Here is a 24,617-nt window from a genome sequence, read left to right as displayed (position 1 = left end):
TCCCAGGCACCATCCCTGACCCCGCTGAATCAGTCTCGCACTTTAAGAAAATCTCCAGGCCAATTCTAGACAAAATAATAGTTTGAAATGCTGTTCTACCAAGCCATTTCCAAGACAATGGGGTTTGACCGGACCTTCCTCCCACGCTCCCTTCCTACAGAAAACGCTGTGGAGCCGTCATTCCATTTGGAAGCGGCCTGTACCACTAATGGTTCTAGTACCTAAAAGTTTCTGAAATGTCTGAATGAAATACTATTTAATCATTTTCCAAAGCACTATGATCTATATCTATCTTCAGAAAGTCCTCTGGAGTAGCTCTGTGTCCCAGCTCTGCCTCTTCTTCGTGAGACTGTGGTTTACCATTAACACCACGTGACCAGGAGAGCACTCTGCCCTTGTCTGAATGACTCACGGACACTTGGCGACACCTCCCTGCCCCCAGTATCATCCTGCTGGTATCCCTGGAATTCTGCCACAGCAGAATTGGGTTCTTCATAGCCTTTGGGTATTCAGGGGATCCCTGTTAGAGCACCAGGGTCCTGTAGGGGCGGTTGGCATCCTGCAAGCAAATAGGCTTTACCTACAGCCATCCCTTTAGCCCGTTTAGCCCTTTTCCTGCCGGGAAGTATTATCTCTCTTCTGAGTAAGAGGAAATGGAAGTTCAGGGAGGTTAACTTGCCCAAAGCCACTGAGGACTGTTAATGACAGTCCTCAGTCAGCTCTGTGTGGCTCCAAAGCCTGGTGACTTCACCCTCGTGGACTTCTCCTTCAGGAGGGGGCTCAGGCCAGATGCCTGGTGGGCCAAACAGGGCCAGGAGAGGAGGGCAAGACAGTGGGAAAGGAAGTGGGTGGTGTGAGAGGCCATTATATTTTGCGGAAGCTGGCTCTCGCTGCATCTTGGGATTGAGTTGGGATGAGCGCTCATCCCAGCTGAGAGCAGCCACCAGGATGAGAATGTCAGCTTCAGCTGTCTTTGCCAAATTTCGAATTAATTCCTTGCCTGTAAATTTGGAGGGGGCTCTACAAACAATGGGGTCCCTGCAGGAGCATAAATGAATCAAGAGCGGCTCATTCTGTGTATTTTTAGCATCTTTGTTCTTCTGGTCAAGTTTAAAGCAAGTAGTTGCTTTGGAAGGTTGGATGTATTCCCTTGCATACAGCCTAAGTAAGGGACATTAGAATCTTCCAAGGTCACTGTACCCAGGGACAAATCAATACCATGCTTGACCTTTGCAAACTCCTCCCAGCAGTGTGTAAAAGACTGTTTTTGTAGACCTCTCAAGGTAGGTCATCTGTTCATTAATGAAACTGGGCACTTGTGTATTTTTTGAAATGGCATCATGAATTTTAACATTGGTTGAAACTGCCTGGTCACCACGCTAATGACTCTTTCTCACTCCTGAGTTCCAGTAAGCTTTCTTCTCTACCACATTCCTTTTTTTTTTTTTTTTAAGATTTTATTTATTTATTTGAGAGAGAGATCGAGAGACAGAGAGAGAGCACAAGCGGGGGGGGGGGGCAGAGGGAGAGGGAGAGGGAGAAGCAGGCTCTGCACTGAACTGGGAGCTGAGGCTTGATCCCAGGACCCTGAGATCATGACCTGAGCCCAGGGCAGACTTAACCGACTGAGCTACCTAGGTGCCCCTCTGCCACATTCTAATGCCTGTCTGAATGGGGCCCACAGTGGGAGGGGGAGTTCTGCTTTACTTTGGGGGAAATCATATGGGTTTTTGAATTCATATATGCCAAAGGCCAGGGACAGACCACTAGCCATGTAAAACCTTTACTTCATGCTACCTGGGTTATAAGCAAAGGAGAAAGGTTTGACCAAATCGGGATTTACAGATTTGTGTGAGGTGTGATTAAAAAAAATGAGTGACTGCCTTCGGCTCAGGTGATGATCCCAGGGTCCTGGGATCAAGCCCCGCATCGGGCTCCCTGCTCAGCGGGCGGCCTGCTTCTCCCTCTCCCACGCCCCCTGCTTGTATTCCCTCTCTCATGTTCTCTCTCTCTGTCAAATAAATAAAATAAAATCTTAAAAAAAAAAAAATAAGTGACTCTGGGGCACCTGGGTGGCTCAGTTGGTTAAGTGTCCGACTCTTGATTTCGGCTCAGATCATGATCTCAGCGTTGTGAGATCAAGCCCCCCGTGTCATGCTCTGTGCTGAGCGTGGAGTCTACTTATGATTCTCTCTTTTCCTCTCCCTCTGCCCCTCCTCCTGCATGTGACCACGCTCTCTCTCTCTCAAAAAAAAAAAGTGACCCTAATTGAGATAATATTTTATAGCCTTTTATAGTTTAGAAAACACATTTATGTAGTTATGTCATTCAATGTTCACAGAATCCTCGAATTAGGGTTTGGCAGGTGTGTTTTTACCTCCATTGTCCAGAGGAGGAGGCTGAAGTTGAGTGACCTGTCACACTAATATCGGACAGAGGCAAGATTCAGCTTTTTGAACTCCGGACCACTTGACTGACATGCTTTAAAGGAGCTCTACATGAATGCCACTGCTCAAAACAGTTTGGAACCCCACAGGCCTAAAATCAGGGATTTGCCTCCAGTCATAAAAATCCCCAAGGGAGAATACGGATTATAACTTTTATAATTGTTGTTTGCACATAGTAGTTGACAAAAAAAAAAAAAGAGAGAGACGCTCATCCTTACCATACATCTTCCTTACCACACTGGACCATTTGGGGGCTTCAAAAGAACAATTTAGAAAAGTAGACTTTTCAAAGACATTTTCCCCCAGCACTTCCAAGCTACTGCATGACCTGTCCTGACTCTCTTGGAGACCCTCCCAGGGCTCTTCGGACCTTAAGTTCACAGGCAAAGTAAGTGTGAAATCACCTAGAAGCGTGCTGTCACCATGAAGCCTGAAGCTTAGGAAACACCGTGGGCCCTGTTGCCGTTACAGGGTATCTCCCACTGTATTTGAATGGTGTGCTTCCACAACCGCCAATCCCTGCTAGCAGGCAGCCTGTCAAGGGCCTGAGCCCACAACAACTCCTCTCTACCCTCTCTCCATCCTCTAGACTTGCCAAGGCCCTGTTTCTGAAGTCGTGTAGAAGACATTTCCCTGTTACTCAGTTATTCAAGCTGTATCCCCAGGAACCTTATCCACGGCTTGGCTAAAAGACTAGAAGAGGCTAAAATGTAAAACAATCTACAGAAGACTCAATATGGTTAAGATGTCAGTACCACTCACAGTGATCTACAGATTTAAAGCAACCCCTATCAAAGTCCTAATGGCATTGGCTTTTTTTTTTTTTTTTTTTTTACAGAAATAGAAATACCCATCCTAAAATTCACATGGAATCTCAAGGTTTCCTCAATAGGCAAAACAATCTTGAAAAAGAGCCCAGTTAGAGGTCTCACACTTCCTGACTTAAAAACTTATTACAAAGTCACAGTGATAGAAACAGTGTGGTACTGGCATAAAGACAGACATATAGACCAATGGAATAGAATAGAGGGCCCAGAAATAAACTCTTACATAGATGGTCAAATGATTTTTGACAAGGGTGTCAAGACCACTCAGCTGGGGAAAAAACAGTCTTTCCAACAAATGGTATTGGGAAAACCACATATCCACATGTGAAAGAATGAAACTGGACCCTTACTTTGCACCATATACAAAAATTGGTCAAAATGAATAAAGACCTAAATGTAAGAACTAAAACTATAAAATTCTTAAAGAAAATAGGAGAAAAGCTTCATGACATTGGATTTGGCAGTGGTTTCTTGGACATGACATTAAAACACAGGGAACATGGGGAGCGTGGGTGGCTCAGTCGTTAAGCATCTACCTTCGGCACAGGTCATGATCCCAGGGTCCTGGGATGGAGCCCCGCATCGGGCTCTCTGCTCAGCAGGGGAGCCTGCTTCTCTCTCCCACTCACCCTGTTTGTGTTCCCTCTCTAGCTGTCTCTCTCTGTCAAATAAATAAATAAAATCTTCAAAAAAACCCCCACAGGGAATGAAAGCAAAAACAGATAAATTAGACTATATCAAAATAAAAAGCTTCTGTGCATCAGGGTGCCTGTCTGGCTCAGTCAGTGGAGCATGCGACTCTTGATCTTGGGGTTGTGAGTTCGAGCCCCATGGTGGGTGTGGAGATTACTAAAAAAATAAAATCTTAAAAAAAACCTGTGCACCAAAGGACACAATCAATGGAACGAAAGGCAACATACAGAATGGGAGAAAATATTAGCAAATTATATATCTGATAAATAAATAACTCCTACAACTCAATAACAAGAAACCAAACAACCTGATTCAAAATGGGCAAGGGATGTGAGTAGGCATTTCTCCAAAGAAGATATATAAATGGCCAACAAGAACATGAACAGATACTCAACATCTTTCATTCAATCTTTGGGAAAATGCAAACCAAAATCACAATAAGAGATCATCTCATGCCCATTAGGGTGGCTCCTCCCAAAACCCCCAGAAAATAACAGGTGTTGGTGAAGATGTAGAGAAGCTGGAACGCTCGTGCACTGCTACTGGGAATGTAAAATGGCACAGCGGCTACAGTAGGTGGTGTGTGATAGAATTACCAGACGCTCCAGTGATTACACTTCTGTATATATATATATATATATATCCAAAGGAGTTGAAAGCAAAGTCCTGAAGAGAGATTTGTACATCCATGTTCGTAGCATTAGTTACAATAGCTGAAGAGTGGAAGCAACCCAAGTAACTGTTCATGGATGAATGGATAAACAAAATATTCTTCAGCCTTAAAAAGGAAGGAAATTGTAACATGTGCTACAACATGAATAACCTTGAGGACATGATGCTAAGTGAAATAAGCCAACCGCAAAAGGACAAATCAGGCTGATTCCACTTAGAAGAGGTCCCTAGAGTCATCAAATTCATAGAGCTAAAAGTAGAATGGTGGTTGCAGTGGCTGGGGCAGGGGGGGAGAGAGACAGGGAGTTGTTGTTTAATGGGTGTAGAATTTCAGTTTTCCAAGAACAAAAGACTTCTTGAGACTGGTTGCACAACAACGCAAATACACATAACACTACTGAACTCTATACTTAAAAGTGGTTCAGATGTTAACTTTTATGTTATGGGTATTTTATCATGATATTTAAAAAAAGTATCGCAATCTTCCCAATTCCATTTTTTTTTTTTTTAAAGTAGTTGATGTATATCTAAGTTTGAGCTCTTAAAGTGGTTTGTTGTGCAGGAGAAAGCTCAGTAGAATACTGGCTGTGAGCGCCCCCCCACTGGGAACTGCCTGGAACCACCAGAGTCACAGGCTCTGCTACTCCCACCTTGTGCTGGAGGCTCCAGAGCCGAGGGACAGCCCTGGTGGGCTCAGCCCACTCTTGCCAACTAGGCCAGCACATTTTTTCTTTGACTTTGGTTGCGGGCAGGAAATGTAGGGGAAGGTGAGCAACTGGCCTTTAAATATTCAGATACTACCTAAGGAAGTTCAATCAAACAGGCTCAGAAAGTCAGACTAACCTCCAGGAGACACACAAGTCCGATTCACTGTAATCCACATTGCAGTGTTAGAGATGGATGGAGATGGGCTCTGGAATCTTCATCCTACCAGCAGTTGTCACTTACCGGCCATGTGACTGTGGGCAAGTCAGGTAATCTCTTTGGGCTAAATTCATCACCTTTAACATGAAGAAAATACCTCCTCTATCTATCTAAAAAGGTTATTAAAAATATGTGAAATAAAATATGAAAATGTCTTAAAACTAGTCTAAAGAGCTATCTAGATAAATATGAATTCTTGTGAGCTCTGGAATCTTTGTTTAATAACTGGGGACGATTGTTTCCCCCTTGCTTGGACTTTAGAGGTAAATGGATGTACAGTGTGTAACACCAGAGTGAGCCCAGAGTAGGTTCAGTAAAGGATAGTTAACGATGGTTTTTATTTACTACTGTTCCCCTGTGAGTGGCCCTGCCCCACCTGCTTCACTAGGAGACGGAGGGACTTGGGGAGGTTGGATGCTGGGAGGCTGGAGCAGTGCATATATTTGACTCTGCCTGTCCAGCAACAATTCCCTTTCTGGCTTCTAAGGGCATCCCTATTCTTTCTTGGGTAATTTCCCTGCCCTTTCTCAGTCCAAGTGCTTCAGGGATGGTGCTCCCTCCTCCCTTCCCATCCCCAGCCTGGTCTTCCAGGATGAATCAGTGTATTCCTAGATATTCCATTATACGCCCTCCCATCTTCCCCTTGGCCACAGTGATTGGTTCAGCGATGGGCTCATGACCTAATCCAGGATAATGAAACACTACCCTGGGTCATCTGATGCCCACATTGGAAAAGGAAAACACTCTCTCTGAGATCATTTAGATGGTGAAATATAAGACCGGAATCCAAGAGATGGAGAAAGGCACACAAGGGATGGACAAATCTGGATACATGGGTCCAACCAAGTGTGAACCACTCCTGGACATTTTAGTTACTTGCGCCAATAAATCCAGTACCATCGTCCACCTACCCCACTCCTTTCTTTTTTGGTCAGTTTGTGTTGAGTTTTTGCCATTTGCAACTGAAAGTTTGATTAATGTAATTAGGAGAGGGATAAACTTGAATTTATCCCCCAACCTCAATGATGTCCCTTATTTTCCTTCTGGGAAGATCTCCATAAAAACAGCTCACCCTACGTCCGAACTCTTCCCCTTGCTTCACTTCCTGGGGATAGCCATCAATCAGGAAGCCCTTGGTGTCACTGAGGCTGGCCAACATGGCCTCCTTCAGGAGCTCCAGAATGATGCCCTGGAGCAGAGAGACAGTGGTCAGGATCTGAGCTCTGTACAGAACAACACTAGCATTACTACCCATCTCCACTAGTCATCCCATTTTGGAAGGGAGAAAGGTTCAGATAAGATTAACAGCCAAAAGAAATGTATCATATTTCATCCACTCTTAGGTTCACTTTCCCCCCACATTTTATTGTCTATGAAATTGGTAGCTATCTTACAATCAGTCACAGTTTAATAGTGGTTTTTTTTGTGCTGGTATATAGTTATATATGGAATAGTTTATCAGTTATATTTTACTGGGGTGTCTTAAAATAGCATCTTAGAATAGATGAAATATAGTGGCTGTATTTCATATGGTAACACTCCATAAATTAAACATAATGGCAGTTTAAAACTAGGCAAAACATGGTATAGAATGTGCTTCTCTGTTGATTTTTTCCAGTAAATACTTTATAACAGTTGATATTCACTGACTTGAGAGAATTGCTAGGGACGGTAGCTGGTTGAAGAGGAAGCATAAAGCTCTGTTAGCTAATACAGCCTGCACTATACAAGCCCTAATTACAGAGCCTAGCATGGGCCCTCATAGGGCAGGAATGAATATTTTTTGATACCTATGGCATCCATCAGCTCAGAGACGGATGGTGATTTGAAAGGAAAAAAGATGCATGAAAGGGATATTCTTTACTTAAACTATCTAAGGAAGATACCAGATTGCAAGATAATGCTATCATACTTTCCAGAACTAGACTAAAACATTATTTTCTATTTTCCAAAGGGTTCTAATTATAGGCTCTGCTGCAGCATGCTCACCTCGGCTTTGAAGGTTTTAACACTAACGTGGGGACCAGTTTCCTGGGAGAATATGAGATAGGCTAACACTCGAGGGGCTGGCAGAGCAACAGAGTGGAAGGAACCTGGGCCGGGACATGGTCTGGCAGATGGGTCTCTGCTATGGACCCTCCACCTGCCTCTTGACTTTCACATCAGGGAGAAATAAAATGTAGCTATTGTCTTTTGGGGCTTCTTTTCTCCAGCAGCTTACACTAACTGCAACACTCCCAAATATCCACCCCCGCCTCCCACCAGGGAAAGCAGCTGTTGCTTACTGAGGGTACCAGGTCGCCACGTTCCATGATGTCTCTGATCAATTTGCTTCTTTCAGATTCTGATGCCAGCTCATTACTCAGGAGCTCACTAGTCGAGAGATGTGTAAATCCATATTTTTCCACCAGCTTTTCACACTGTGTGCCTTTGCCAGAGCCCGGGCCACCTAGAAAAGGAGTCATGTATCAGACACCTGTCCCAAGTCTCCATGGTGTACAAGTCTATGCACTTCATTCACCAAGCACATATGGGGTACTTATGCTTTATAGGGAGCTGTGTTGGGAGTTGTGGATACAGTGGAGAAGGGGGAACATTCCTTGCCCTCAAAGAGTGGGCTATCCAGGGCAGGGGGATTGGCGGGCGTTATACACAACAAGCAGTTAGTAGGTAGCTACTGTAGTGTTCTAGTGGGGAGAGTTCATGCTGCTCCAGGGGCACTGGGGAGGGGCGCAGGACTCTTTTGGTAGAGATGAAAGAGAAGTTTCCTGGGGAACTGAATATGCTCATGGGCAAAGCACTGACCACGGTGCCAGGTACACAGTGGGTGCTCAACAAATCTTAGCTATTAATTTTTAAAATACATTGTTTTCATTTCCAAACAATCCCAACTGTAGAGAAGAATTATCAGTAGAGAATGAAGAACTTCCTGAAATATTTGAGAGTAAGTAGCCAACCTGATGCCTCATCACTACAGAACACTTTGGTTTCATTGCCTCCAGACAAGGAGCTAAGCACATCTTGCTACATAACTACATCTTCAGAACCCATTCAGATTTCAGTGGATTTGTCCCAGTAATGTCCTTTGAAGCCAATGGGTCAAATTCAGAATCAAGCATTGCCTTTAGTTGTCAGGTCCTTCTGGTCTCCTTCCATATAGAATAAATTTCTTCATGTTTCCTCGACACTTTTGAAGATTATTTTGTAGAATGTACTTCAGTAAGATTTTTTTCCTGCTGTTTTCTGAATATTATTATTAGTTCTGAGTATGAGCCATATTCCTTGGATGAGCATTATACCCTTGACTCTTTCTCTTGCCTTCCCTCACCCCAATTTCAACCAATTGCTAAGTTGTAAGATATTCTTTTCAGATGTAAAATCATAGCTAACCTTTATCAGGAGCTTACTGTACCACCCACTGTTCTAAGCATTTCATGTATTAATTTAAAATAATCTTAAGAGGCAGGCACTCTTGCCCTTATTTTATAGATGGGGAAGCAGAGGCACAGAGAATTAACTCGACTGCCATAGCTGCACGGCTGGTTTGTAGCAAGTCAAGGATGTGAAGCCTGACTCTGGCTCTTAGAGGCATTTCCTTCTCTCTTCCCTGCTAGCCAGGCTTGTCTGTAGGAAGAGCAGGTCCTCAAGAGTAATTCCGCCTCCGCACGGGACAGTGGGTGAGGCTCTGGAGTCCAGCAGACCTGCTAGCAGGGTGATTCGCCTGAAAAGCATTGACGCTTCCGAGCTCCAGAGCATTCAACCGCTTCCCAGTCCCCACAGGATAAGATCCAAACCCCTTAGCGTGGCATTTCAACCTTTCAGAATCTAGTTTAAGCTCTCCAACCTTTCTTTTTTTGTTTCATTTCTGATCCTCGTCTAACACTGGCATGTCCAGCTGCATACTCTCCCTGCAACAAGACATATTTTTCCAGGCCACCATGCTTTTGCTCTCCCAGATCTTCAGCCTCGTAGGCCCTTCCTTCCTCCTCTAACTATTGAGATCCTCTTCATCTCTTAGGCCTCCATCAGTTGCTTGCCCTTTCTGCCAGGAATCAGTCCTGCCTCCCCTCCCCTCTGTGGGAGGGAGTGGTTTCGACAGCACATGGGTGCCCTCAGCCTGTCCGCCACTTGGCCTCCAGGTCCCTCACTAGTATCGCACCTTGTACACAGTAGGTGCTTCATAAGTGCCTGAGGAACTGAACTTTTTCCTGTTAGAGGGAATATTGAACGCTAAAATGCAAAATGTGGTGGAGATGTTAACATGGTAGTGAGGATTTATGACTTATTCCACCATTTCCCTGGTTCGCCTCTCTTCATATTCAAAACGCCTTTCTCAGGACAGTTAGCAACTTCCCTCTTGAGGGAAGCTTAGTTGTTGTTCCTTGTTAGAAGGGCCTCGTCTTTTCTCTCCTTTGCCTTGGCAGAAAATAAAGGAAAGGTCCACGTTTTCTACCTTCCACTGTCCGCTCATCGGGAAGGGTTCCGACACCTCACGGGACTGTCGTGGGTGGGCTAGACAGAACAGGAAAGCACCGGTTACAGAGGCTCACAAAAGGAAGGCAGACCACTCAGGAGGAGCAGCTGGTCCCCAGCTAGTGCCACACTCGCTCTGAGCACCAGGACCCGTCTCCTACGATAATAGAAATGGAGGGGGAGTATGGCAACAAGAGGTCACTCAGGCACGAAGTGCTTCCAGATAAAGGAGTAAGGACGACGAGGGGCTGAGCCCCTGCAGAAGCCTCCGGGGCTTCTGTGGCCGGATTCACCTGGAAACCCTTCTCTTGGGATGGCTGGAAGCCAGTCATGTGGAAAAGGTATTTTCAGACTCGGCTTACAAGGCAAAAATGCGGCGCTCTAATGACTTTCTTCCTTCAGCATTCCACGAATCCGACTATTACAGTTTTTGTTCCTCTAAAATGTTATTTAATAAATTTTGACGCAAAGGCAATTAAAAATCTTCAGCTCAAATGAACAACAGCTGTGTTCAGCGGCAGCCCTGCCCCACTTAGGAGCCTTTTGTGGACCAACAGCGGCAAATTCTCAGCATTCTTTGGCCCAATGGTGCAGGCACAGTGGAATTTTAAGTAATCCACACAATGCCTTGATTCTTCCCATGGCTTCCAACTGGAGAACAAAGTGATTTTTATCACTGCGGTGAAGGCACAGAAACTGCGAGGAGAAATATGAATTTTCATATCATGTCACTTGCACATCTTCGAGGCCTTACGACTTTTAAATAAAAAACAATGGGGCCTTGCTATCCCTCCAGGATAATTTGTTATAATGGAAAAAAAATCTTTTGAGGTGCCACATATCAGAACGAGTGGGCTGTGTTCTCGGGTGACAAGATGACTGATGGCAGATGAGGAGTTGTCACATTTCCTGTCATCTCACTGACTTCTGGTGGATCATTACTCAAGGCTCACAGCCCCGAGTGACCCTATACGCAAGACCTCGTGGTGTCATTCACACAGTGTCTGCGATATGGATCCCGTTTTTGAAGGGGTCGTCAACACAACAAAAGAAAAAAAAGTTGAGAAATCTTTCTTCTCAACCTCCAATATAATTTAATACTTTTTCCATGGAAAGCCTAAGGCACTATATTGTGCAAGCAGAAATACTGGGAACTCTCAGGTCACAGCTAGTAGGTCTCCACCGCCCCCCCTCACCGACTGAGGTTCCAACAGAGCTATACAGAAGGAGGCCCTGCAGAAGAGCTGCCAACCCGGAGTCCCTGTTGTTCTTTGAGGTGCAGCTGAAAGCTGCATCACCTCACACGCCCACCTGGCCCCCTTCTCCAGTGTGCTATTTCCCGGAGCCATCCTCTGCAAGGAGGCAGCTCCTTGATCCATCAGCCAATCCCCTCTTAGGAGCCAACTCCTGGCTTCATTGGCTGGGTCCTGCAAGAGAAGACCTGCCTCCAAAGCAGCTGTGGCAGGGTGCTTGGCGTCAGGATGGGGTGGCAAAGCTGGTGTGTGTTAGCACATTCTGGGCTCAGGAAGAAAAGACCAAACAAACCATGATGTCAGGTGGAGAATTAGTTGAACCCTCCATCCAAACAAATGCAAGTATGTAAGTTTCTATTACACTTTTATCTTTAAATATTTCAAATAGTAATGGCATAAAGCTGGTTATAATGTCCTTTGTTGGCATTTTACGGTATCTTGTTAACTGTAGGGCGCCACCTGGAATGAAGCCTATTAATACAGCTCTTCATTTGACTAACATCTGCTGGGCAGCCAGTCGGGGTCAGGTGCTGTGAGAAGCACTGAGAGTAGAAAGACTCCGAGGCCCTGTCCTTTCCATCAGAGAACGCAGTCCAATGGGAGGCTGGCAGGTGAACCCAGCACCACCGCAGTGAGACAGGCCGATGAGCCGGGTCTGTAAACACCATCGCACAAACACTGGAAGGGACTCCTCGCCCTGGCAGGAATCAATGAGTGTGCACAATTCACTGACACAGGGGAAAGGTGGAAAAGAGGAGCATGAGGGGTGAGCTGGGTATCTTTAGTCCAGTGGTTTGGAGTGTGAGGAGGTCCTGTGGAGAATGGCAGGAAGGCGAGGAGAGTAATGTACTGGGAAGGGCACCAGGCAGGCAGATCAGTCAATAAAACCTCAGCTCTGCCCCTTACAAGTCGTGTGGCTACAGGGGAGTCTGACTTTCCCTGAGCCTTAGTTTCTTCATCCGTAAAATGAAGGGAAATGAGAACCAACTCTCTGCCTCATTCCACCTTAGACGCTCTTTCCTCCTTCTCTCCCATTCCTGACCAGTTCTTAGACAACTTTGAAAAGCTGAGTCTACGTTTGAAAAGCCTCTGAAATCTGTCCCTTTGTCCCACATCTCATGAAAAACTCTCCTTGTCCCCATCGCTCTGGCCAAAGATTGGTACTTGGTAAATGTTACGTATAAAAAGGGAAGGCTCCTCATCCTGCTAGTTCTTCCAGAGTTACACCTGCAGGGTGTCATCCAGCGTATCGGGGTTTGAATTACACATAATCTAACATTTGGGGATTAGCCATTACTTAGGGATGTCCAGACCATTTGTAGGTAATTAAGATACATACCAGCATCTGTGTTTACACACACATACACGTATCTGATTTAGAAAACTCAACAAAGTTTATTTCCTGTAAGGCACAGCGTTCTCTGGGTTCTAACTGTCATCAACAAAGTTTTCCAGGCCCTCATTCCCACCCGAGCCTCAGCATTCTTTAAACCTCTTCAGCACCAATGACCTGCATCACTGACCCAATTTTAGCTCCCTATTGATCTGGCAGAAACTGAGAGTTCCTTATGGTGTGGGTCTGTCATTCCACTCTGCTCGTGTCTTTCTCTCCCCTTTTTCTTTTCCCTTGACCTCACTTCTCAGCTTGTTCTCTGCCCTCTTTGTGACCTCATTGAGTTGGTCCATTCCCTTTGGACCACTTACCTCCTTAGCCAGCTGGACATCAGGCCCTTTCAATTTTTTTTTAAGATTTTATTTATTTGACAGAGAGAGAGAGCACACAAGCAGGGGGAGCAGCAGGCAGAGGGAGAGGGCAAAGCGGGCTCCGTGCCTGAAGTGGGGCTTGATCCCAGGACCGGCGCCTGATCCCAGAAGTTGGGATTATGACCTGAGCCGAAGGCAGACGCTTAATGACTGAGCCACCCAGGCGCCCCCACCAGGCCCTTTCTAATAGCTGTGAATCCTTTGACCCCATTGAATTCTGTTGTGGCTGCCATGAGAACCACCAACTACTCTGTGCCCAACTTTATGTGCATCTACTCCAGGTTGCTAAAGATTCCTTGAGAAAGCCAGAGAACCAAGCCAACTGGGTCATGCTTTCTAACTTCAAAATAGCTTCTACTGCTTCTGTGTAAATATATTCCTCTTTTGCTGATACCAAATTGGATGTCCATGGATGGATTCTAATATTTCCCCATCGTCCTCAAATCTTCCAACATATTCTTCCAACATACTCAAACATATTCTTATTCTTACAAATATTATTTATTTTAAATATTTTATTTATTTATTTGACAGAGAGAGACACAGCGAGAGAGGGAACACAAGCAGGGGGAGTGGGAGAGGGAGAAGCAGGCTTCCCGCGGAGCAGGGAGCCCGATGAGGGGCTCGATTCCAGGACCCTGGGATCATGACCTGAGCTGAAGGCAGACGCTTAACGACTGGGCCACCCAGGTGCCCCATTCTTACAAGTATTTTTAATCCTATTCACTAGGAAGGTGAAGATTATCTTCTTTCCTCAACATTTTCAAATCATATGTGTCTTCATCTTTTGTCTTCCATCCCTCCTTTCTTTTGTTTGGAAGACTATTTTATACAACTATTCAGCTGAAGGTTGACTTCTCTGCTTTGACTCTTGTAGCACCATGGCATTTTCCTTGACAGCACTTTTCACAGTATAATGACTCTCTCTCATCTCTCTGTCTACCATCTACTTAAGGTCTGTCTTCCATATTGGACTCGATGTTTCACAAGCATAGGCTACAGGTATGCTTTGCTCACTCTGGTGCCCAAACATAGTGCGAAACACAATAGACGCTTCATAATCGTGGAACAAAGAATAAATTTTTTATTTTTTTATTATTTTAATTCCAGTAGGGTTAACACACAGTGTTATGTTAGTTTCAGATGTACAATATACTGACTCAACACTTCCACACATCACCCAGTGCTCATCACAAGTGCACTCCTTAGTCCTCATCACCTATTTCATCCATCCTTCCCAAGAATAAATTATTTGATTATGAAAGGATCCTCACCTCCTTCTTGCTCCAAAAACTTGCTCCTCTTTCTTGTCCACATTAAATGTACTCCTCTCAGTTGGCACCATCTTATCTCTCTTCTGTGTAACAATAGGCTGGTTTCTTTCCAATCCAAATGAAAATATTTCTACCATTGTCTGCATCCTCTAGTTATTTTTATATTCTTTCCTATTTTTTTTCGGCATCCTAAAACTGTTTCCATTTCCCTCTCTTTTACTGACTCCCTGTCCTCTTGCAAGCCCCATCCTGCTCTCATCACTCTCTGAAGTTGCTCTTTTAGAGTTCAAGAGTGATTGTGTAATTGCCATATAATTTAATGACCTTCTTCTAGTCTTTACTGTTTCGTCCCTTTAGTAGCATTTAATACCATTGATAAACATCTTAGAATTCTCTCTTCTACTGGCTTCTCTCTTCTCTCTGTCCTACTGGCTTCCAGGACACATATTTTGCCCACATTTTCTTCCTTCCTTTGCTAGGCTGAAGCTCACAAAGAGTAGAGACTGCTTTATTTTTGTTGATATCCCCACAGAACCTTGCATGGTGTCACAGGCAACTGTTCAGTAGGGCCAATGTCTAGGAGTCTTGTGGCCCCACAAAAGTGACAACTCGATTTCCTTTCATATCAAAGAAACATTGGACCAAAGGACTCAAGTTCCGGGTTTATATCTCATACCTGTATCTAGTTAGGGGATACCGATCAAGTCACTTATCCTCTTTGAGGTTCAACCTCTTTAATTACAAATTAGGGAACAGCACTTTTATATTGTGATACTATTTTAACATCTTTAAAGATGGACCGTCTTCACAGTTATAGCTTGTGAAGGTATCAAATATCTTTTGCATATCAAACTATCCTATTTTTACATAGTCATCAGAGTTTAAAAATCCATTCGATTCCTACCTTTAGAATTCTTCTTTCTCCCTAAATGAAAATGTGCTCCAAGGTTGGGTTTAGGTTTTTGTAACTGAATGATTCCTTTCCGAGAAAAGCTACTATTCCTTCGGATCATGAACTGACCGTGCCCTAGGAGTGATCCCCAACCACTGTAGGGCTATGAGTCACTTTCAGCCTTCTGTATCTGGGATGAGCTGTATCACCATGCTGAGTTTCAGCAGGCTGTTGCTGAGAAGTGACTGTCTGGCTGGAAACAACTAAGAAAAATAGATCTTTATCCTCAAAGACAATATCTCTATTAGGTTCTGAAATGCACTGCTGCTTCAGGTTATTTGGTGAATAGGATAAAATATGCCAGTGACAGGGTCAGCTGCAGGTTATATGGAAAAACTTCACATGTGACCATGAACTTTTTGATGGCAGGTGATATGCCTTCTGTATCAGGGCCTGGTGTATAGTGGGCACTCAGTAGTTGTTAGATCAGTGAATGAATGAATGGTAAACAAGCTGAGAGCTTCAGGGAATGGGAGGTGGCCCTGTACGTGACATTGGGAGTTAGCCGACTTTGGTTCTAGGCCATTCCTGCATTGAACTAGCTGAGTGATCCTGGGAGACCTTGGGAGATTTTGCCTCTTTGGATGCTGGCTTCCTTGTCTGTGAATTGAAGAGTCTGGATTAAAATTTTTTTAAAGATTTTTTTATTTATTTGACACAGAGAGAGAGAGAACACAAGCAGGGGGAGTGGGAGAGGGAGAAGCAGGCTTCCTGCTAAGCAGGGAGCCTGATGTGGGGCTCTATCCCAGGACCCTGGGATCATGACCTGAGCCGAAGGCAGACACTAACAACTGAGCCACCCAGGCGCCCCACGTCTGGATTAAATTAGTAGTTCTCTCTCTCTCTGTGTTTATGTGTGTGCATTTTATTACTCTTCCTAAATATTCAAACTTCCCTTCCACAATGCTCCTCTCTGAGGAAGGATTATTTGCCCCTACTTTTTTTAACTTAAGAGTTCCCAAGTGCTTTGGTCAATGAAATATGAGCAGAAGTGGATGTGAGTCACATCTAGACAGAGGTTTTTATGGCCAGGACATGGTTTTCCCCATGTCTCTTGTCCCTTCACCATGAAACTAGCAATGTTTCAGATAGTAAGGGCTCCATCAGCATGGTTACCAGAGTGAATCCTACTCACCTGTGGATGAACATGTAGTATTAGTCCTGAACAAGAAGAAGAAAAGGAGAAAGAAGAAGAAAAAACATCTTTGTTGTTCTACACTACAGAGATTTTTAGGTGGGTTTATTTGTTTCTACAGCATAAGCTAGCTTCTTCTGACAGATACTTTCCCAAACTTGACTGTGCAGAAAAATCACCTAGGGTATTGAAAACGTTCCCGAATCAGTAGATCTGTGAACCACTGGGGTTGAAGCCTGGGAAATTATAGTTTTAGAAAGCTCTCCAGGGAAAGTATAAAGATATCTGCATTTCACTTTGAAATGTGTAAGGAAAAAAAAGATGTATTAATGGCTGGATAGAGGGATGGATAGAAGGACAGATATGTGATAAGACAAGTTTTAATAAAATGTTAATGGCAGAATCTAGGTGGTGGCTGTACTAGTGTTCACTGTAAAATTCTTTCAGTTTTGCTGAATGTTTAAAATATTTTCATAATAAATAAAGATGATCAGATGATCTTTAAAAAATTCCCCAGATGATTCTGATGATTAACCCAATTTGGAACTTCTAGATTAGATAAGCTTTAAAGAAGGCAATGTGCTGTGAGCTCCCCAGTGTTCACTGCCTGAGTCTTTGTTGATCTTTCCTTTAATATTTACAATGTAATAATGCCGAGATGATGGTGCTATTGTGAATGAATACTTGTTACAATTGTTAATAAAAATCCTCATTGCCTTATCAATAGCAGGGCCATCCTCTCCTTTGCAGATGAGGGGAACTTTTTGTTTTCTTGGCATCAAGCCTGAGAGAAGAGAAGGGGGGACTGTGGCCTATTTTGTCCCAATGAAGTGGCTCAGAGACAGACGTGTTTGGGAAGTCACTGTAGACTGTTCAGATAAAGATGTCTGGTTCACAGTGCTTTGGCTTGATATTTGATCTAGTAAGTGTTCTATCAGTGTGTGTGTGTGTGTGTGTGTGTGTGTGTGTGTGTGTGTGTGTGTGTTAATATTTAGGAGTCACAGCCTTGGTGCCTGTCTTTTCCTCTCACCCAAGTCCTGAACCTTCCTTGCCTTATCTGTATGTAAGAGCTAGAGTTATTTAATCCTTACAACAACTATTTGAAGTAAGTGCTATTTGCAACCCTATTGTACAGGTTAAAAATCTGTATCTGAGGGCACACCTGTGCCTTGGTAACTGCTAAGCTCTACAGCCTCTCACATGTAAGGCCATTCTGGAAATCAGGTAGACCTGCTATTCAGAAATGCACTGCACAGCCTTCAGTCAACCAGGAGCCAGGCTTTCAGGATGTCCCCATAGGGTTGCCAGCTGACATCCAGTTAATTATTACATCAGACATGCTTACACTACACCCCATCACTGTTTATCTAAAATTTGAATTTAGGGTGCCTGGGTGGCTCAGTTGGTTAAGCAACTGCCTTCAGCTCAGGTCATGATCCTGGAGTCCCGGGATCAAGTCCCGCATCGGGCTCCCTGCTCAGCGGGGACCCTGCTTCTCCCTCTGGCCCTCTCCCCTCTCGTGCTCTCTATCTCTCATTCTCTCTCTCTCAAATAAATAAATAAAATCTTTAAAAAAATAAAATAAAATTTGAAATTAACCAGCCGTCTTGTATTTGTATTTGTTAAAACTAGCAACCCTATCAGCCCCACCACTTACTAACCTGGAGACTTTAGGGACATGATTTCATCTCTGTTGTGACAACTCGAACAGTCAATGATTCTGCCATTCACAGAATCTATCATAGGCGCAGAAAGACATGTGAAATGTCTAATTAAGACAAGACTCTGGAATTGGATTCCATGACTTTAGCTCTTAGAGAGAGAGACAAAACAAGGAAGGTTCAGGTCTTGGGTGAGAGGAAATGGCATGCACCAAGGCAGTGATTCCTAGACATTTCCACCACATGATGCTGTGAACTCCTATAGCTCTTAGTACAAACCATTCTCCACCCTAAATGTTTCCATTCTAATCCCATCTCCAACCCAACCCCATCCCTATCCTCACCCCATCTCCATTCCATTCCACCTTCATTCTACACCCACCTCCATCCCACCCCATCCCCATCTCGGCTCCATCTCCATCCTAACTCTATCTCCAAACAGAGACAGAGACAGGATTTCCAAATTGTGGTATAAATACTACTAAAAATCTGTCCTTTTCTTCTTCACCCAGAGGTCTCCAGGGTTTGTTCCAGACCTGACTCACCAAGCTTATAGACTAGAGCCTTCCAAAAGTTGCTTCAGTCAGGCTCCTTTTTTTTTTTTTTTTTTTTTTGAGAGGGAGAGGGGAGGGGCAGAGGGAGAGGGAGAGGGAGAGGGAGAGACTCTTAAGCAGGTTTGTCTGCCTGATCTCACAACCCTGTGATCATGACCCGAGCCAAAATCAAGAGTTAAACGTTTAACTGACTGAGCCATCCAGGCACCCCCAGTCAGGCTCTTCTTATTTAGGTCTCTAAATTCTGAGAATTCATTGTTGAAGAGTATTCTGCCTCTTCCAAATTCATCTTAAACTTATCAAGCCACCTTTTTTCCTATTTTGTAGCCCACTTTACACTATGATCTTAGACATGCATTAAATGAATATAGTAGGCAATTTACAAACTTAGCCTATCCTTTCTATGTTTTCCTTCTTTTAAAGAAAATAGTTTTTCTCTACTGTCAAAGAAATATATGCTCCTTATTGAAGATTTAAATAATTCAGAAAAGTAAAAAGAAAAATCTCCCATAATCATACTTTCCAAAGGTAACTGCCAGAAATATTTTGTTTTCTTCCTTTTTTTTTTAAAGATCTCATTTATTCATTTGAGAGAGAGAGAGACAGAGAGAGCACAAGCAAAGGGAGCGGCAGAGGAGGAGGGAGAAGCAGGCTCCCTGCTGAGCTGGGAGCCTGACATGGGGCTCGATCCCAGGACCCTGGGATCATGACCCAAGCCAAAGGCAGATGCTTAACCATCTGAGCCACCCAGGCGCCCCTGTTTTATTTCTTTGCAGCTTTTTTTCTATACATGGTCTTCTGGTTTGTTTTTCACTGGGAATCTGTTGCGCTGACATTTCTCCTCTTTGGGCTTCTGTATTCTCGTCTGAAAATAAGCTTGTTGGACTAGATAAATTCCAAAGTCATTTCCAGCACTGCCAGTCTGTATTTCTGTCTTTGTCAGAGAACATAGAGGATATTTGTACTTGCAGTCTATTTATGTACTGTAAAAGGAAGTGAGGATATTTAAGACCGGTAGAGACATTTGTAGTGGATGTTAGTTGGATTACATCTGGGGTTTTGTGTTCAATTTTGGGCCACACCACGGAAATTGGAAGTCTTACTGCTACGATGGGAATATAAAATTGGTACAATCTTTTAGAAAGGCAATCTGGTATATAAGTCAAAAGTCTTAAATTTTTTTTAGTCAGTGGATTTATTGTAAGGAAAAAAAATCGCTGTTTAGTACATAGATATTCATTAGAGAATTTTTAATGAAAGCAAAAAATTGGTGAAAAATGCATGACAATAGGAATAAACTGAATAAATTATAGCTATTCAAAGAAATAGTGTGTGGTCATTAAAATGATGTATTGAAAGAGGACAGATACAAACAAATACATATACTATGATTCCATTTCTATAAAGTTCAAAAATATCAATGGTATTCCTTGCAGGGGACAGTGAATAGGAGGGGGTACAAGGAACCTTCTGGGATGTTGGTCATGTTCAATTTCTTGATCTGTATGTTGGTAAGATGAATGTGATACTTGGGGAAAATTTATCAAGCTGAACACTCATGATTTGAGTGCTTTTCTGTTTTTCTGTTTCAGTTCAATTGCAAGAAAACCTCAAGACATGACATAGTATATTCAGGATCTTGGAAAGGCCCCTAAGATATTTTGTTAGGTATAAAAAGTAGGATTTAAAGTTGCATGATCTCATTTTGATGAAGAATATATATTTAAAAATATATATATACATAGAAACAACAGGGCTATAAATCAACTTCTTAATAGTATTAATCTTTAAGCTTTGGGATTTTGGGTGATTTGTTGTGATTGACACATGTTTTCTAGGATGAAGATGTATTTTTTTAAAAATATTTGAATTATTTATTTAGAGAGAGAATGAGCAAGAGAGAGAGATCGAGAGAGAGAGCACAAGAGGGGCAGGGAAAGGGCAGAAGGAGAGGGAGAAGCAGACACCGTGCTGAGCAGGGAGCCCGACGTGGGCTTGATTCCAGGATCCTAACTTGAGCTGAAAGCAGACGCTTAACCAATGGAACCACCCAGTTGCCCCAAAGATGTATTATTTTTATAAAAAGAAAAGTTCTTAAATTAAAAAAAAAATCTGGTAATCTGTTTTAGGAGAGATTTTGGCTGCATGAGTCCCAAGAGAAATGAGGGAGTGGGAAATAATAAAAGTAGAACAAATTCCTCAAGGGTACTTTTTCCCTTCTGGTCCTCCCTTAGCCTGCTCACCAGCCGTGGACTCATCCTTGGTCAATATCACATTATCTCTCTGCATCCAGGGCATCTATGATTTGGTCCATCTTCTTCCTCTTCCTGGGCCATGAAGGGCATATTCCTACTCCTGTGATTTGTTCCCTACTTAACATCTCCCTTCTGGGAGGGGAGAAGAACGATGTCTCTCTTCAGCCCTCTCTCAAGCTTAGGGGGTCCCACCCATTCTCTGAGGCTCCCCTTAGTTCTCAGCCTCCCCGGGAAGGGGCTCCCAACCATTGAGCCATTGTGCTTTCTTTGTCCTCCCATTCCTGCTAACACTCACTAAATAGTTCCTTTGTCAGTTAACTCTACACTGTCCAGTATTAAGTCTAAAGTTTTCATAAACATCAATTCTTGCCTCATCAAATAGATTATAAGCTCCTTGAGGGATGGGAACATTAAAAAAATTAAAAAATAATTCTCCTTCTCTTCTTGTTCTCCTATCTTCAAGGACAGTTTAACATTAAATCAACTTTAGTCTACATTCCCTTCTTTGAATGATGGTAACACTTGGAATCAGTACCATCAAAGTCAATGATTTGTTAACTATTTGTTTTGTATTTTGCTTCCTGGCATCTATGCCTGTTACATAGTGGTGGACTGGAATTTGATTCTGATAGGGAAGCCACATGCTACTTTACTCAGCAAAATTTACCAAAGGCATGAATTTTTATATTTTGTTTCTATGGGAAAGGGCCAGGAAGACTTTATAAAGACTCCATATCGATCTTTCAGGACCCATCCAGAGGAATAGTCTCTTAGTTATGGTTGGTTCTTAAAAATGGCCAAGCCCCATGGGTTACCTTGGTGGCTCAGTTGGTTAAGTGTCTGCCTTTGGCTCAGGCCATGATCCCAGGGTCCTGGGCTCCTTGCTCAGTGGGGAACCTGTCTCTCCCTCTCCCTCTGCCTGCCACTCCCCCTGCTTGTGCTCTCTCTCTCTTTCATTCTGTCAGATAAATAAATAAATAAAATCTTTAAAAAAAAATGGCCAAGCCATTTTTGAAAAAACAAAACAAAACAAAACAAAACTTTTTTTCAAGTTGGAACCTCTGCTTTTGTCATTACGACTCTGAGAAGGTTATTGGTAGAAGACAAGTTAATATATTTACTTCTGACAATGAAGCCTTTATATCTTCCATTCCATTTTAATCCATTCATTCATTCTTTCTAAAGATCTGAACTGAACGGTTACTAAGTGCCAGGTGTCCGGAAAGGTGCTTCGGAAAGAAGGGAAAAAAAGAAAAAGACAGGGCATGGTCTTTGTCTTCTAGGAGATTTAGCAAAAACCATTCTCCAGCCAACGGCCATCATTGCCTTCAAGCAAGCGGTCAGTGGAAGAAGGAGTCTCCAGTAGATTCTAGGAGACTGTTGGTTGGGCTCAGCCGGGTTTCTCACTGCTTAACATTCTCTTCCTTTCTCAACAAATGTTGGAATGAGGGACCGTCTCAGAACCTGCCTCAACAGCTCCACCCAGACCAAGTTGAGGATTTCCAAGAAAAATAAGACTGTGTTCTGCTTGATGCTCCGTCCATGCCTGCTTTCCACGCATTTACTCTAAGAGTTAGTCCGTGCAGGAAAATATGTAATCGGACTAAATAAGTTCCTTCCATTTTATTTTTTTAAAAGATTTTATTTATTTATTTGAGAGAGCGAGAATGAGAGAGAGAGAGCACATGAGAGGGGGGAGGGTCAGAGGGAGAACCAGACTCCCTGCTGAGCAGGGAGCTCGATGTGGGACTCGATCCCGGGACTCCAGGATCATGACCTGAGCCGAAGGCAGTCGCTTAACCAACTGAGCCACCCAGGCGCCCAAGTTCCTTCCATTTTAAATCGAGGTCATTTGGCTAGAGTGGATGGGCAGGTGGGTGGCACTGACACAGTGATCCACTTTCTGGTGGAAAGCATTCCTCAAAGCACAGTAGAGCCACAAGGAACACTGCCTTCAGAGTCAGTGCCCTAGACAATATGAAAAAATAAATCTACTGGGTCACAGGACTATGTCCTGTTAACACAAAATAGCTGCACTCAGTTACAAGAGGAGAGAGTCTTTCATTGCCTTGACCACCTGATGGTTGGTCGAAATATGTTTCATTTACAACTAAAAAAATGCTCTGAGACTCTTAGTTCTGGAGTCTAGAGCAAAATGAGAGGGGAATAGTTTGGGAATATTACATTTGGGAAGGCCAAAACAGTTACCGTCCCCTTAATCACTGGCTTGTTATTCTGCTTTATTCCTCAAGGCTAAATCCGGCCTCCTCCTACAGTGAAATCTGTGTTGGGTTGTAAACAACTGCTGTAATGTGTCCACAAGAGGAAGTGGCAGCCAAAAGGCAGCTATAAGCCCAGGGCCTAAGAGATACTCTCCCGCTTCAACTTCCCTGATCCCAGCCAACCCCAGGTGCTCCAGGTAGAATACCACTTAACAGGTCAGTCCCTTAAGGAGTGCTTACTTTTAACAAATGACACTAGAAACAGATAGATGAGCTTCCCCAACCTCTTAACCTGTCAGGGCTCCCCCATCCTGTAGGTGTCCTCACCTCTTTCCAATTCATTTCCAATCCCATCCCGGCCTCCCCTTTCTCGGGGTCCTCTCTTTCTCATTGGCTGTCTCCCCTCACTCACCATAGGATAGTTGTAATAATAGCTAGTGCTTGTTGAATATTTGCTAGGAGTGCTGTGACATGTGTTAACTCTTTTCATCCTCACATCAACACTATGACCCAGATAACATCATTACCTCCACACCACAGGTGAGAAGACTGAGGAAGAGAGGGTACAAGGATGTTGCCCAAGGCCAGGACAGAGGGGAGATGGCATGTGAACTCAAGTAGGTCATGCTCTTAACTAGACTCTATACCATTTTTTTTTAAAGATTTATTTATTTATTTGAGAGAGAGAAAGAGAGAGAAGGGGGAGGGACAGAGGCAGAGGGGGTGGGAGAGAGAGAATCTCAAGCAGCCTCTGTGCCCAGCAAGGAGCATGAGGTGGAGCTGGATCCCACAACCCTGAGATCACGACCTGAGCCGAAATCAAGAGTCAGACAATTAACTGACGGAGCCACCCAGACCCCCCAGTACTACCTCTCTTTATATAAATATGCTTCACTCTCTCATGTCCACTTTTGACCCTCTTTCCCTTTAGATACTGCCCTGTCTTTGCTTTCTCTGAGAGCTGAGTCTCTTGCAAGTTAGTCTATACGCATCCTCATTTCCTTACCTCCCAAGTGCCCCCCAACCAGCTCGCTTCACTCCTTTCTGTTCCACTGGAACTGCTCTCACCAAAGGCACCAGTAACTCTGCGGATGCCAAACTCAGCAGGCAATTCTCATGTACATTTTATTTAACCTTGCCCACATGGAAACTCTCCCCTCCCCTGCCTGCTAGGACACCATTTGCTCTTGATATTCTGCTTTCCTCTGTTTTCTCCTCCTTGGGCTCTGGCATGGGTGTGTCCTGGACTCCAGGTCTCAAACCCCTTCCAGCCTCACTGTCCCTAATCTCCCCGGGCTGATCCCTCGCACACGCGCGGTTTCACTGCCGTTGTATCCTGGTGAATTCCACACCTGTGTCTACAGCCAGGACTCGTTATTTTGGATACTAGATTTCAAAAACCTCTTGTCTAATGGACGTTACCTGATGGATGTCCCATAAGCATCTCAATCTTAAAATGTTTAAAACTAAACCCTTCATCACTCTCTTAAAACCCATTTCTTCTCCACGTG

General features: G+C 43.7%; 1 protein-coding gene across 3 annotated transcripts in view; it reads right to left on the bottom strand.

The window, feature by feature from the left end:
- AK5 (adenylate kinase 5) overlaps window positions 1-24,617 on the bottom strand; it is a 233,166-nt gene that overhangs the window by 19,162 nt on the left and 189,387 nt on the right. For all 3 annotated transcript variants that reach the window (XM_027584212.2, XM_027584202.2, XM_027584192.2), the window contains exons 11-12: window positions 7,849-8,012; window positions 6,636-6,752 (exon numbers count right to left, since the gene is read on the bottom strand). In XM_027584212.2, coding sequence (XP_027440013.1) covers window positions 6,636-6,752; window positions 7,849-8,012 — 281 coding nt within the window. The remainder of the gene's footprint in view (window positions 1-6,635; window positions 6,753-7,848; window positions 8,013-24,617) is intronic.

This window comes from Zalophus californianus, chromosome 4 (genome assembly GCF_009762305.2).
Source record: "Zalophus californianus isolate mZalCal1 chromosome 4, mZalCal1.pri.v2, whole genome shotgun sequence".
Lineage (NCBI taxonomy): Eukaryota > Metazoa > Chordata > Mammalia > Carnivora > Otariidae > Zalophus > Zalophus californianus.
Note: the sequence above shows the minus strand (reverse complement) of the source record. Positions and strands in the feature narration are given on the sequence as shown.